Source organism: Spodoptera frugiperda, chromosome 30 (assembly GCF_023101765.2).
Source record: "Spodoptera frugiperda isolate SF20-4 chromosome 30, AGI-APGP_CSIRO_Sfru_2.0, whole genome shotgun sequence".
Lineage (NCBI taxonomy): Eukaryota > Metazoa > Arthropoda > Insecta > Lepidoptera > Noctuidae > Spodoptera > Spodoptera frugiperda.
In genome coordinates, this window is record NC_064241.1 from 11,790,179 (window position 1) to 11,805,268 (window position 15,090).

At 39.2% G+C, this 15,090-nt stretch overlaps 2 protein-coding genes across 3 annotated transcripts; one reads left to right on the forward strand and one right to left on the reverse strand.

Moving 5' to 3' along the window:
* Positions 1-1,774: 1,774 nt before the first annotated feature.
* LOC118269899 (xylulose kinase) lies at positions 1,775-9,031 on the forward strand. The gene is made up of 11 exons (XM_050706940.1): positions 1,775-2,020; positions 2,673-2,755; positions 3,103-3,253; positions 3,838-4,011; positions 4,327-4,560; positions 4,952-5,108; positions 5,947-6,207; positions 6,686-6,859; positions 7,322-7,419; positions 7,719-7,803; positions 8,130-9,031. Exons 1-11 carry the CDS (start codon positions 1,964-1,966, stop codon positions 8,243-8,245), a joined length of 1,590 nt encoding a protein of 529 aa, XP_050562897.1. The 5' UTR covers positions 1,775-1,963; the 3' UTR covers positions 8,246-9,031.
* A 595-nt stretch (positions 9,032-9,626) lies between these two features.
* Positions 9,627-14,539, reverse strand: LOC118269856 (splicing factor 3A subunit 1). Of its 2 annotated transcripts, none has more exons than XM_035585191.2 (8): positions 14,292-14,539; positions 13,623-13,787; positions 12,153-13,270; positions 11,799-11,990; positions 11,316-11,583; positions 11,043-11,191; positions 10,443-10,598; positions 9,627-9,875 (listed from the first exon to the last, which is right to left on the reverse strand). In XM_035585191.2, the coding sequence occupies exons 1-8, from the start codon at positions 14,407-14,409 to the stop codon at positions 9,774-9,776; spliced, it is 2,268 nt and encodes a 755-aa protein (XP_035441084.2). In that variant the 5' UTR covers positions 14,410-14,539; the 3' UTR covers positions 9,627-9,773. The 2 variants fall into 2 exon arrangements, with proteins under 2 accessions (XP_035441084.2, XP_050562896.1); XM_050706939.1 differs by lacking the exon at positions 14,292-14,539 and adding an exon at positions 13,861-14,044.
* Between the last annotated feature and the right edge of the window lie 551 nt (positions 14,540-15,090).

The window sequence follows — 15,090 nt, forward strand, 5'->3', positions numbered from 1 at the left end:
TCAATCTAGAAAAATGTATGCAAACAACTTAAGACAATACTAGTTAGCCACCCGAATCAGAAGTATGAATGTGATGGAGTAGCACGTAAAGAACTAAATATGCTACTAGGTGGCGCTCTGTTGTTTCTGCCTATATACATGAACATAACATCAAGCTTGTTAGCATTGAGAAGGGTAGGTAGAAACGTATCTATAGGCGAGGTGCACCAACAATGTATTTTTAATTTAACTACTAATTTAAACTCTGAATAACTATCGGCTAGGGCCGGTATTTATACTATAGGAATTGGTAAATATGTGGCATGTGAGCTATTACAGCTCTAATAAACGTACCTTTCAAAATAATGATAGCAATATACTATTTTAAGTAGTAGTTATAAAAAGCGTAGGCGCCAAAACTATCTAATCTAATTAAATAACATGTTCAGGGACGAGCGTATCGCTATGCATCAAGCACTAACGTTTTTAATTTTTCTTTCGAAAATTCTAGAATGTACTAAGCTCTGGCGCCACTCAGGATTCGAACCCACGACTGCTGTCACAGTTTGCCGTCAAAGGCAAAAACAATTGAATTAAAAATCTATTGCTAACAACTTAACATGAATAGGGTTTTGCCCAAGAGCATACTCCTTTTTAAAAGGCCGGCAACGCACTTGTGACTCCTCTGGTGTTGCGGGTGTCCATGGGCGGCGCTGATCGCTTACCATCAGGTGACTCGTTTTTTCGATTGCCACCTATTCCATAAAAAAAAATTTAGCTGCATCGGTACTGCATAATCATACTTATTACATCTACATTAAAATTACATATACAGACGTATTTAGGTTCTTAAGAAATTCAACGAAGTCCTGAAATGCTTAGTGCAATCCAGTTCAACTATTAGTTGCTTTGGAACTTAGTAACTATTAAGTTATTACACACAAAAAGGTTAACCTACTTCGGGCACAGGTAAAAACTAGCTGACCAGAGCAGGTAATTTAAAAAAATATACATAAGCTAATATTAGGCGCTTTGTTCAATTAAGCATGTGTACCCACACGCCGGTCATTAGTTGAGGCTATATAGGTCAGTGAACCCGGTATACCTACCCGTGAGGTAAGCCTCCATGGCCTCCGCGCTATGATTCATACTGCCATGTTGCTTAAAAAGGCCAACAATGCAACATAACTGTTGTATTGTGTGTTGATCTGCTTCGCTGCTCTCCTGTTACCTTGTTAAAATATGAAATCCGTTCACAAATCATATTTTTTTCTATTTTAACGAATGATTTTTCTTTTCTTTTATTGTATGTAGAGGCAAGTTATCTTTATAGTTTTAGTTTATAAACTACGCTAATTTAATCCAATCGAATATTGTATTGTTTGAAATCTAACTCGGGATGGTTCGTTACATTACCTATCGTGTTCAAATGTCGTTCTATGCGCTATACCTAATCTCTGATATTGAATTTTCTTTTTGCATTTATTAAATGAGTTTCAGAGGAGGGATTCGTAGGTACATGTTCTATGGAAAATATTTTTAACAAATAAATATGGGCAAAACCAACGGAGAGATCTTGTCTGTCCACTGTAGCGCCTAGAAATAAGAGTGAAAGAAAAATTGCTTCGTTATAAAAAAAAATGGTTAGTCAGTATAATACATAAATCAGATAGAACATAATACCTATATTTAGGTATTCGCATGTTTTATGATGATCTCCAAAACAAGCAAAAGTGGGCGCGGATTGCGTAATACATGAATGAGATAATAGCGATACTACTGGTGCTTCTTTATCGAATAGTAACAAACATACGACTGAGCGATTAATTTGTGTGCGGAGACTAATAAAATACTATAATGATATCGTGAAATCGCGTTGGAATTTTACAAAACGGCATTCAGTCACGAAAGCTGAGTCGATATCGCGTTCCTGAACGCACCTCAGAGCTGTGTCACTGGCCGGCCGTGCTGTCAAAATATAAAAATGACCGAGGATTCAAGTAAAAGAACTTTTTTGGGATTCGATTTTAGTACACAAAGGGTACGTAAACTTTTTATAAAGTTTTTTTATTGTAGCGTATTTGCTATTGTTCTGAATGTGTTCATCGGGTTTGTGTCTGCCTCACCCACTTTTTGTACACTCGTTAATTAATTCCGTAAAATTAGATAAACAAGGCGATAAGATTTTAATTAATCAAGTTGGTTATTTTAATTCTCGTTATTGATTGATGAGTTTTATTTGGTTGAAAAGTAAACAAATGAATGAATATTTGACGTAAATTGTACAAGTAATTACGATAATAGTATGAAATTATTGTAAAATGTAACTTATTTTAATTTTTTAGTAAAAAAGGCAATTTTAATAAAATAAAAATTGCATTGAATTACTTTTTCTTTTACAATTTTGTTTTACAGTCTCGCAATTAGGTTTTAACAAATAAACTTAATGTTAGAACTGTTTGTTAAAATAGTAATCTATATCTATATTCAACTAGCTTCTGCCAGTGGCTTCGCCTGCGGTCCCTTGGAATAAAAAGTGTCCTATGTGTTATTCTATATCGTAACCTACCCCTGTTCCAAATTACATCCTGATCCCTTCAGCCATTTTTTAGAATATTAATAAAAAAGGATCATTAAATATTTTCTCATTTTATTTTTACAATAACTCTTTGCATATTATATGTCTGTTTCAGCTAAAAGCCATAGTTATTGGTGAAGACTTTAGTGTACTACATGAGGCTGATGTTGAATTTGATGTGGACCTGCCCGAATTTAGGTAATTTCATACAAAAAAATAATAGTAATATAATCAATTACAAATTATTTTATTCGCATAAACTCTGTCCTTAGCTTAAAATACTTAACCAACTTAATTTTAAGTCAATGAAGTTTTAACACCTCAAGTAATTTTCACACAAAACAAGTATAAAATGATTTGATGACTATTTTACAAATGTCAAATACTGGTTAGCCTCCTGTACACACACATGCACATTCTTGTTAACATTGAACAAATCCATTATTCATGACTGTATAAATATTTAACGAGTCTTAAATCTCTGCCAAATAATAAAAGGCAGCCAAGTTTTATAAATTATCTTTATTTGGACTCTGATCTCCTAGGACGGCTGGAGGTGTGGTACGTGGAACTGACCGAGGTGAGGTGATCGCACCTCCGTTACTATGGGTGAAAGCATTAGACATGGTGATGGACCGCCTCGTTGTGGCTGGAGTCGACTTCTCTATCATTGAAGCGGTTTCTGGAGCTGGACAGGTATGTTCAATCTGAATTTATAGCGTAGCAACAGGCTTGTCCACTATTTATACTACATAGTCCACACTAAGGAAACATCTATAAAATAATATGTATTATTTTGGGGAATAAAAATCTAAATGTTCTGCAGTACCTATTTTCGGTTATAAAGTTTTATCATAATAATGTTATGTTATCACATAAAATTCTTGAAACACATGGGAAAATTGAAACAATGACATAATTTAAATATTTTTGGTGTGTTTTTTTTTCTAAGATGGCAAGTGAGTCTCAAATACAATGTTGTTGACTATACTGCCAGTATCAAAGATTTTAATGTAAAAGATATTTAAAGAAATATAAAGAATACATTTTATTAAGACAATGCTATTTCGTTTTACGTGGAGGACTAAGGGGAGCCCATTGCTCAGCAATGGACATTTCTTGGCTGATGATGATGATGATGCTGTTAGTTTAGTTTTTTTCAATGCTTTATTTTATACATATTAGTCTTTTGAAACAAATAATTTATATAGAACATGGTAAATGTTAGAAATGTAGTACGATATAGTAATTTGAAATTTAATGAACATTATGTTTTCTAGCAACATGGCTCAGTATGGTGGTCTAAGGATGCTGAGTCAAAGCTTGGCAAACTGTCTCCGGATGAGTTCCTCCACACCCAGCTGGCCACGGCCTTTGTGACTGATTCTCCTGTGTGGATGGACTCCAGCACCACTGTAGACTGTAAGGAGCTAGAGGAGGCTATAGGAGCTGAGGTGGGTGGAGGCTTACTATCTATCGGCCTAAAAGTATTTTTTATATGTTTGGTCAAGTACTTAATTTTGTAATCTATTTGATATAAAGCACTTAACATTGGTTTTGAACTAACATAATTATGTATTTATTTAAAAAATCAAACAACATGTTTTAAATTTTTTCGGTTGCATTTAAACTCAAAAGTACTAAATAGATTTTAATGAAATTTACTATTAGGACCTTTTTACTGTGATTTTGAATGTCTAATTTTTAAATCAGTTAGCCTTTTACCACCATCACTTCCTATACTACCAGATCATTTCTCATTTCTCCAGGAGCTATCAAAGATCACGGGATCCCGTGCGTACGAGCGGTTCACAGGTCCTCAGATCCGTAAGATGTTCAGGAAGCGGCCGCGGGTGTACCAGGCGGCAGCCAGGATCTCGCTGGTGTCGTCCTTCGCCTGCTCGCTCCTGGCCGGCAAGATAGCCCCCATAGACCTCGCTGATGGCTCCGGCATGAACCTCCTTGATATCAGAACTAAGCAGTGGGATGAGAAATGTTTGCAGGTTCGTGTGTTATGAATTGAAATATATACTTTGTTTTTATTTTAGTTGGATTTTGTGTTGGCTAACTTCTTGTCTGTCGGTATATGACACAACAGAAAACACATCGTGTCTCGTAGATCTGTGTTCCGTCATACCACGCGCTAAAGTGTTCCTTTTATTAAAGCTTCCTTAAATAGATCTACATTAAGTCATTACATTATTTGTACTTGTTCCAAGTTTCTTATCTTTACTATTAAATGTATTGTTCATTTAAAACTAATCGTTATAAAATCATCATCATTTCATTGGTACCATTCAATTCTAATTCTAATAATTCATAATTTGATAGGTAGGTAATGAAATATATTAACTGCAGTATAGTTTTAACTTATTCCCCTTACTATGGTTCCAGGCGTGTGGTGATGAATCTCTGTCTTCCAAGTTGGGTACCCCAGTGCCCAGTGCCACGGTGGTGGGCTCTATCAGCCCCTACTTCGTGGGCCGATACGCGTTCAAACCCGACTGCAAAGTGGTCGCCTTTACTGGAGACAACTGTTCAGCTCTTGCAGGTGATATAATATTAAAGAAAACACGTTATCGAGATAAATAGAATTCTTGTTTTATTCCAGACTTTAATTTAGCTCAGTGCAAAATTTCATTCAAATCTGTTTAGTACTTTTTGCGTGAAAGAGTAACAAACATACATTCTCATGTCAAACTTTCGCATTTAAATACCATTTTTTTCTTATTTGTTAATCTGCCTTTAAATTTGATATCTCTGATCAAATAGCATACATTTGGCCACCCACGTGCCAAATTGTAAATACCTTAAACTATGTTCAAGAGCTACAATCTACATACACGACAAACAGACAGTTGAACAAACAAATCTTACACTGTATTAAGATAAGATGTCAAAGTTATCAGTTCTAGTTCTCAAGTTGTTGATACTGGCCCAGTTATCAGTAACTACGGTTTAATGTACAGTTTATCCAGCCGAGATAACTTATCTCACTTATATTGCTGTGTTTACGGACTGGCAAATTGTTTTGGAATTATTCTAATTGAGTTTGTAAGTTGACTTTTAAATGCACTTTTCTTACTTAAATGAAATAATGATTAGAATCTTGCATTTTGTTAAGAATGTTTAAAAATCATACTTTGGGGCCATCCATAAATTACGTCACACATTTTTTTTTCAATCCGCCCCCTTGTCTCATAAAGTCACAGTGTTTCCCCTTTCGACTATTTTGGTTTCGAAGTGTAATTACTCATATAATAAAGGCGCGGAGTCTGTTATACTACCCAGTACATGATAATAGGCTTATACCCCATTAAAGTAGTTTATTAAAAACTTAACCTAACGTTTCATGGAATAAAGTACCTACATATTTCACGTTGTCCCAGGTCTCCGCCTCCGCTCGGGTTGGGTGGGTCTGTCCCTGGGTACGAGCGACACGCTGCTGCTAGGGCTCCAGTCCCCCGCGGCCCCGAGCGCCGGCCACGTCCTGGTGGGCCCCACCCCCGACGCCCCCTACATGGCCCTGCTGTGCTTCGCCAACGGATCGCTGACCAGACAGAACCATCGCGACAGACTGGCCGGCAACAGCTGGGACGCCTTCAATGAACTACTGCGCGCTACTGTTCGAGGGAATATGGGGTATATGGGTGAGTTACTAGTTAACCTTTCGTGTGCTGATATAAGACAACAATAGAAAATACATATAATAATTATTATATATACGACGGGTTGATATAGTAAATGTTCGGGGAATCTGAGATTGTAGATGGCCCAGCATTCTATAAAAACTTACAGCAAGTCATTTATTGTACAGGCTGTTAGGTTGTGGAATGCTCTGCCAGTGTCGAGAAGATGAGACCAATCGTTGACTGCTTAACACATTAAACGCCATCGAGGATAAAAACGATCGGCGCTAGCGGAGTAATTGCCTTCTTTTTTGTTGGCCGTTAATAGGTTGCTTATGGGTAGACGTGCTCCATCGTAGACCGCATCATCACTTACCATCAGGCGAGATAGCGGCCAAACGTCGGCCCATTTAACATAAAAAAGTCAAAGTCTTAGGGAGCAGGTTAAAAGGCACTCAATTTCGTCGTGAGCTAAATATAACCATGTGTATATGTGCAGGCATCTACTACGACACGGCGGAGATAGTCCCGCGCGCGGCGGCGGGGCGCTGGCTGCAGGACGGGGCGGGGCGCGGCGTGGAGCGCGCCGCGCCGCAGTACGAGGCGCGCGCGCTGCTCGAGGGACAGGCACTCGCGCGCAGGGCGCACGCAGAGGACATGGGCTTCACGCTCGGTATGCTACTGGCTAAAACTATACTCTGTTACTGAAACCATGAAGCTAATATAAAGAGTAGATGTAACATAATGCGTGACACTTTACGGATAGTGCGAGACATTACAAACCGTGGCTCTTTATTCTCCAACATGCAGTCTTATGCAATAAACATGTTGCCAACTGTCCACATTTTAATGTGATATTGCGAGATTCCATTCTGAACGCTTATAACCTGTCTACATCTTTTACCTTATAATATCATTGGGCAGGGCCCATTTGTTTTGTCTCAGTGTACAACTATATTATGTCATCTCCTCTTTGTACTTATTTCATGAGTGAAACCATAATCTACCTGTTTATAAAGACTACTAGCTCCTGTCAGCTACTTATATTACTGAAGTGTGGTAGTGCGTAAAAAACACGAATAGGCCGACTATACTGAAGTGATACCACGGTTTCTATGAAAATCTATATTTCCAGACAAGTCGTCCCGTGTGATAGCGACGGGCGGTGCGTCAGTCAACAAGGAGCTGTTGCAGATATTCGCCGATGTCTTCGACACGCCCGTCTACGTGCAGGTAATGGAATAACTTGCCTTATTACCATTTGTGGTGACGTCCGACTTAAATACATTTTAAATGTGAATTCTTCCATTTCTACCTAACAAGGATCGGCCAGCAGCACTTTTTGACAAACTTAAACCTTTTAAACTTCGATCTCCAACCTGTACCCTTGACACGCTTGACAGACAGAAGGCTTAGTAGGAGTAACGTTCAACGAAATCGACGCGTTCTTCCTAGGTGTCAGCTGACGCACAATAAGAAAATCCAAAGTCTACTTGTTAATAAAATTATTGTTTTATTACTATAACTTGTAGGATCAGCACGCTAACGCCGCGTTGCTAGGAGCAGCTATCCGCGCCGCCGAGGTATGGAGCAAGGAGACTGGCATAACTCTACCTGGTTAGTGCATCTCTTATTTCTATATTTACTACTTATAAATTATAAATTTTCCTATATGTTAGTATAGATAATAAATCTAAACTTGTCGGTGTGTTATAAAAATATGAAAAACGACGCTGCGACGACGCATCGTAGCGTAACGAACAAATGTGGCCTCGCTCTAAATGCACCTGCATGCCCGCCCAACCTTAATATCAATATTTTAAATATCATTCCAGATAAATTATAAATACATTGTTACAAATATAACCTAATAAAATTCTTGCAAAAATGCGTGATATTTAATATTGCACCATTTCATACAATATACTATTTTTAAATTCCAGGTTCCGAGCTGAAAGTGTCACCAGTAGCGACCCCATACCCGGATCACGACAAGATCTACACTCCAATGCTAGCTCGCTACAGACAGATCATTGAAACCATCCCCAAACTAGGGTAATACACGAACAGGCTATCATCATAATAACGTCCAATACTGGACTTCGCTTGGACTATATACTTAACAGAAATATACATATCACATTTTTTACGCGAAATAATATAATACATGGGACTCGAAAATAGGTGCTACATGTAATGTGCACTTTTACTGACACAAAAATGGCTCATGTGTAACTTGGTGCTAAATAAAGTGCCTACATGTATTCCCAATTGCTGCTAAAGGATCTGTGGGGCTGCATTTAATAGCTAATGTTTTAATATTCATTATGAAAGCTTATTTACCACATTTTTAAATAAGGATATTCACATTCCCAGTGATGAACATTTTGCTAACCTTAACTCTGCCTATTCCTTTGAGGTTTAAAGGCGTGATGTTAGTAAACATTCCATTCTATTCATATTTCATATTATACATCTTTTTCATACACTTGTTGATATTTTTATTGTTGATTTTTTATTAAAATGTTTCAGAATCTTGATGTTTGTGATCATAGTGATAAGCGATGTATTTATTATAGACATTTTTATATTTATTTACTTGACAATCTCATGGTGCTTTGCTGTGCAATATTCCAACAACATTCCATTATATTGTAAGCATAATAGTTATCAGTTATTCAAATGAAATCATGTTACTCTATTATTGTTAACAGTGCATTTGTCTGCTTTTAAAATCTAATCTGCAATCAATTGTTTTAAACTGAAATATGCGTTTGATATTTACATAATTATATGAAATTTTTGTTAATTTTTATACGATTTTATAAATAAATGTTTGCTATTATCAATTTGTTTTATTTTGTACCTTAAAACGAAATTACAACCCGTACCATAACCGAAGTTATTGAAATAATCAAAAGAAGCTATTTTGGATACATAATCGCGACACGCGGGAGCGTGTCAAGCCAAGTTGCAAAGAAACCGGCTGTCCAGTGCCGGGTGTAATATTACACTAACCATTTGGTACCATTTGTTATACATAAGTAGTACATACTGCCTTATGAAGTTTCCACTATACTTATTATACTCTTTGGTTCTGGTACTCCGAAACCAATATGACGTATTATCATTGTAACAGTATTAGCAGAACTCTTTTTTTTTTTTTTTGAGGGAAATCACTCAATGACTTCTTCCGCCTTGGGCGAGGCGACAGGGAGTGTCAGACTATTACTGACTAAATCTACCACGTTTCTACTCCTGCTTGTCGAGCAGAGGCCCGGTAACCTGCTAGACAGTTCGCGGCTCCGAGTCAAGTATTAGAACTCTACAACTATAGTTTTAGAGCAAAATATTTATCACATCTTAATTTTATCGATAACTTTATTTTACACTAACATGCTCGAAGGACGAGCTGTTTCCCAAAAAAAGAAAAACGAAAATCTTGTCATAAATTCATTTATTTAATAATAAACTTGACTTCTTATGAAATAAATGACAAAACGTTCACATTTAACATGGTATTTTGAAACCAAGCACAAGGTATTGAGAAAAATTAGGTCTATTAGAAACTTTCGGTTGACAATGGTTTACTTCTTCCGTCCACCTCTCTCCTTGACCTGCAGGTGTAGGACGGCTCCAGGGGGCACGTTGTAGTACGCCAGCGTGTTAGTATCCTTGAAGAACAGGCCCTGTAACATAATGCATAGTTTAGTCTTTGATCTTGCTTAGTACGAGTTTGTTTTACGATGAACGAAACCTGAAACTTGTTTAGTTGTAAGTCGACAGATGATTGGCCGGTGCGAATGAACCAACCAATCAGAGTTTTCGCAAGTGCGTTCTCGTTGAAACAAAACTCGTACTAAGCCCTTTGGTATGTTTAGTTGTAAGACCACTAATTATTGCGGAGGTCGGATGCTGGATTTGGCAGTGTTCAAATCTTAAGGTGTCTGTAATATCACTATATAAATAATTGTGCAAGTTTCATGTCACTAGCATTAGACTACAAAAACTATTTAAAATACAATTACTTAGTACTCGTAACTGGCAAAACATGATCATGAGCACACACATATAGGTATTAGAAGGTGTTTCTGGACTGAATATCAAGATCAGTGGCATGCTACTTGAGCGGCATATATCCAGCAGATGTGCGGAAACAGACTAACGATGATGACGACGCCTTAAGATCTACAAGTCTGCATACTTCCTAAGATGTAATAAACTAGTAACAAAACAGTATGATGTGATCGAGTTACCTCGTACTGCAGCTTCTGCTTGGCCGTGGGCATGTTGGTGGAGCGCTGCAGTATGTTCTTGAGCTCCGCGACCGTCGTGGACAGCGCCACGCTCAGCGGCAGCGCGCGCCCGTCCAGCCGCCACTCGGTACGCTCCGGCAGGGATGGTAGCGCCACCTGTGTGTATAAATCGATCAAATTGTGTAAATAAACACAAGTAAAAGTGACTCGCAAGTGCGTAGGGGTCTCGGGTTCTTATAACACTACATTGTATAGCGGCATTACGAGTCGTAATGAGCACCTCTGCCTACCCTTTCGGGAATAAAGTCGTGACGTTGCTGCTAAACACAAGTAAAGTCTGAAGTAATGTACTATGTATGGGATTATAAGTAAAACCGCATTTGCTGCTCATTGGATTAAAGAAGTATCAATGTTCTATCGATACTCCGTTAGTTATTAACGATGCTTTTACTTTAAAATAATTTGCTAAAATGAAAATGCACATTAGAATCTGTTAGAAACAGGAGCATAAGAGGATTGCTAGTAAAACATGACAATACTAATATGCAGTATCGAACAATGTACACAAGTCGATAAACAACATTACAAAATGTATCTGACCTGTAGTGGAACAGGTCCAGGATGCCTGGCCATCCAGGAGTGCTCGGGCTCGAGGGCGTCCTCAGTGCGCGGTCGCTTGGCGGCCGGACCCTCCTCCTCCTCCACGGGGGCCACCGCACCGAACGGGAACCCTCCCGCACTCACCGCAGCTGTTGGAAACATAAAATAATATTATGTTAGTCTATTCTATTATATAGTAGCACATAAATTGTTGGCTTTTGAAGTTAGAAAGGCCTTCTAAAGCATTAGTAAGGTAAAATTTTAGTTACTAACCGACAGCACCAACAGGCCCCACCGCGGTGACGGCCCCAACAGGAGTGGGAATGAGTGGTGGTCGCGGGGCCATTGGTGGCAGCACCATCAATGACGGCAGCGGCTGCAGCAGCACTGGCTGCGGCGCGGGGGGCGCGGGCGCTGGCGCCGGGGGGCGCGGGGGCGGGGCCGGCGCCGCACGGGGCGGGGCCACACGGGTCACGCCCGGCGGACCTACTGGCTTCGGACCAATCTTTTCTTTTTCTTCATCCGGGAGTAGACCCTTGACCTGTTAAAGCAATGATATTGTATTGTAAAACGAAATGAAAGACTATGGAATTCTAACAAAATTCTACAAATCTTCGTGAAAATTGTCAAAACATGTGCAATTAATTTTGCCAAATGTAGGGTAAAACGAAGTAGCAGGGATAGGAACAGGTTTCATTTCATAGCTTTTGTAAATAGTAGTTAAATCTGTAAAAATAGACAATATGAAAATATTACCTTGTGTATCTGCTGAATTTGGTCTTCGAGTGTGATGTGCGCACGCGCAGCTCTAGTAGCAGCCTCCACACTAGAGGTGTGACCGTCCCACGTGACCCGGTCGTCCCTCCTCCGCTCTTCCTCTCCGATCTTCTTACCGATGGCAGTTTCTTCGTCACCCACACCGAAGATATCCGTACGACGTTCCGCGAGCTACGGACATTAAGATAATGGATTAGTACACAATGTAAATGTTTTAAAGTTTTAACATTATAATATTCAAAGTTACGTATTTCGCAATATGAACGTGTTAATCTTCTTATGTGATTTCGTTAGTAGTGTGGCACAATTTTAGTATGCGTTACATCCATTTACCTGTTTAAGTGAAGCCTCAATAGCAGCTCCGGGTGCGAGGGCCTCGTCCCTGTCGGTACGTTCCGCGGCGGCGCGGTCACGTTGCTCCAACCAGCGCGGGTCTAGCAGACCGATGCGCACGTGGTCAGCCACCTTATTCGCCGGGATCTTCTCACCAGTGATAGGCGACACCAGCCATTCTTCTGAAGCTGGCGTAGGTTGAGGTCTGGCACGTTTGGGATCGTATTTCTTAACAACCACGCGGTCTGGTCGTGGTGGTAACGGTGCCTCGTCTCCAGGCGCCCGTGGCCCACTCTCCGCAGGACCTTCATCATCTGACGACGAGCTCTCTTCCTCCATGTCCTGCACGCGGTTATCGTCAGGACGCTGCTGTTGTTGTGTGCGGTCTTCCATCTCAGCTAGTTCATCATCTGTCTCAGACTCCGACTCAGATTCCAGTTGCATCTCTGTATCATCATCTTCATTTCCATGTGTAATGTCTTCACCCCTCTCTTGTGCTAACACTCTAGCCCCCACTTCCAAAGGTGTTGTTGGGGGTGGGAAGTCTCCAGGCTCACCCGCTGGATAGTCCACAGTTTCTACTACGACAAAGTCATGCCAATCAATGGAAGCATACGCAAGGCGTTCTTTCTCGATTTTGGCTTCATCAGCTGCCTTACGACGCGCTTGGTGAGAGTGCCAGGCGGCTCTGCTACGAGCTTGCTCTAATACTCCGCTTCGTACTTCAGCAGCTAGCTTCGATACTAGTTCTTTTGGTGGCAGTAACACTTTCGTATACTGTTCTAGCAGCCGAGTAAAGTACTGGAACAGTGAGTGTTGCGGGCGAAGGAAATCAAACTGATGGTTCCTTTCTTCCTTCTTCATCAAGTCGGTAAGGAACTGACGTCCGTTCCTAGCCACAAATTGTGCGGTCAGTTTGACTATGTCAAGCTCAAGTGCTGAGATAGATGGGGGGTCTGCAATGAATTCAAACTCTGGTGGGGGGTCACGTGGTGGTGGTGGCTCAGCTGGAGCTGCAGCTTTCAACAATTCTTGCTGACGAGCTGCGGTGGCGGGCGCGAGACCAGGGCGCTGGATGGCAGGCATACCCATCATCGCGGGGGCACCTGGGTCTGGACCTATTTATGATTCAGCATTTTAATTTCAATGTTTGGGAAACATTTCAAGCAATGGTTAATTATATGAGCACTAGTAAAAAAGTTTGCAATTAATTTCTTTCATGGGACTCATACATTCGAGTGTAATAACTAAAGGTACTTATTTAATATGGACAACTACTATGGAGAACAAAATAGTTATAATGTGGTATATTAAAGTACTTATATATGAAAGTTTGTTAGGAATTTGTATATTTGGTAACTTCTATTAATTAACTTCTGAAATGTAATCCCCTTTTGTGGATAAGATGTCAAGTAAAATACCTAAATATGTTTAAATTTAAAATTATTAGATATTAAAACGTGATCTTACCCTTTCCCTCCCTGATTTCTTTAACCTTGTGTTGATAGTAAGCATGGTACGGGTCTCCGGAATTAAGGAAATTGAACTTGGGGTTTCCGAGCTCATTCTGTCTGATACGGGCTTCAAACTCCGGTCCATTTCGAGCTACGAAGCTGGCAGTTTTGTCCACAATATCTAAAGAGGTTGGTTAAGGAGATCATTTTGTGTATGGCTGGAAATAAAATTGATTAATAAAAATGACAGATACCTATTTATTTAGGAAGGAACTGTAACCTTAGGATTATACATCCTCATCATACAATCACACTTTTCTTCCAATTGTCGTATTCAGGAATGTAGCTGAAATTGAAATGGAGATTAATAAATGTTTTACTAGATAACATGATATTGAAAGCAGGATGATTAAATGCAATAATTGTATACAATGACCACGGCCAATTTAGACTACCCATAATTTTAACGATATCCCCTAAAACGTCTGATATATTTTCAGCGTATTGGTTCACGATATGTGTTGATTCCTGCTATGAATGTGCAAATAACAAGCAATTTAAAAATTTTAGGTTATAATGCATTTTGATTATGATCATTAGAATTTAAAGGGTAAACAATATGTTATAATTAACAATTAATAAGAAATGATAATTGATGTGTAGTATTTGTTATTTCAAAGGATACTCCTCACTTCTGGCGGAGGATAAATAATGCCAATGACGGGAGCAGAAGGAGCTTGGGGCTCCTCTATCGGCGGCTCCATCGGCATCCCCGGAGGGGGAAGCACGTCTATTGAAGGCATGGTCTGCCTTGGAAACTCCTCTTCAGTGAAATAATAATAATTTTATTCTAAATCACAATTTTATACGACAACAAACAAGAAACTGCAAATGACGCGCACAGCAAATGGCGAAACTATGTCAATGTCATGCATTTAATGACAGTTGACAGTTCATGACATTAGGGTTCCATAGATAAAACACAAACTGATATTCTCGTCGCATTGACGGTTTCCACCCCTGCCACCGCTACTTTATTCATCACCTACGCTCCTGGACGCATAACGATGCCACGATGCCAGTGTATGAATATGAATGATAGTAAAAATAATGTTTTAAGGATTTTATTTTAAATTTTTTTTTATGAATTTATTGTTTTTACGAGCCTTCTATAGGAATTATAATTAAATAAGAACAAATCATTCGTATAAAACAAATTTTATATTTATTTTCACGCCACAGTTTAAAAATTTGCTATAGGTATTTTACCATAAGTGGTAAAATTATACCACTGTATCGATTCGGTGATACTTCCAACCGATCGGAAGTTTTTGTCAAAGCACATGGTAATAGCCATTATCAGCAGATATGTGAATATCCACAGCACTAAAGCAAATGCCAACATCAAAAAAGTTGCTTGGGTCTTCCATTGTGTGCTTGAAAGCCGAACTTCATTCTGGTCGGGTTCAATCAATCCTAGTTCT

Excerpts from the sequence above, each read along its gene's own strand:
- LOC118269899 (XM_050706940.1), top strand. The coding sequence starts at position 1,964 with ATGACCGAGGATTCAAGTAAAAGAACTTTTTTGGGATTCGATTTTAGT. Across the intron at positions 6,208-6,685 it reads AGGGAATATGGGGTATATGG|GCATCTACTACGACACGGCG; the intron begins GTGAGTTACTAG and ends GTATATGTGCAG. Across the intron at positions 7,420-7,718 it reads ACACGCCCGTCTACGTGCAG|GATCAGCACGCTAACGCCGC; the intron begins GTAATGGAATAA and ends TATAACTTGTAG.
- LOC118269856 (XM_035585191.2), bottom strand. The coding sequence starts at position 14,409 with ATGCCTTCAATAGACGTGCTTCCCCCTCCGGGGATGCCGATGGAGCCG. Across the intron at positions 13,788-14,291 it reads TCCTCCGCCAGAAGTGAGGA|ATATTGTGGACAAAACTGCC; the intron begins GTATCCTTTGAA and ends CAACCTCTTTAG. Across the intron at positions 11,991-12,152 it reads TTGAGGCTTCACTTAAACAG|CTCGCGGAACGTCGTACGGA; the intron begins GTAAATGGATGT and ends TAATGTCCGTAG.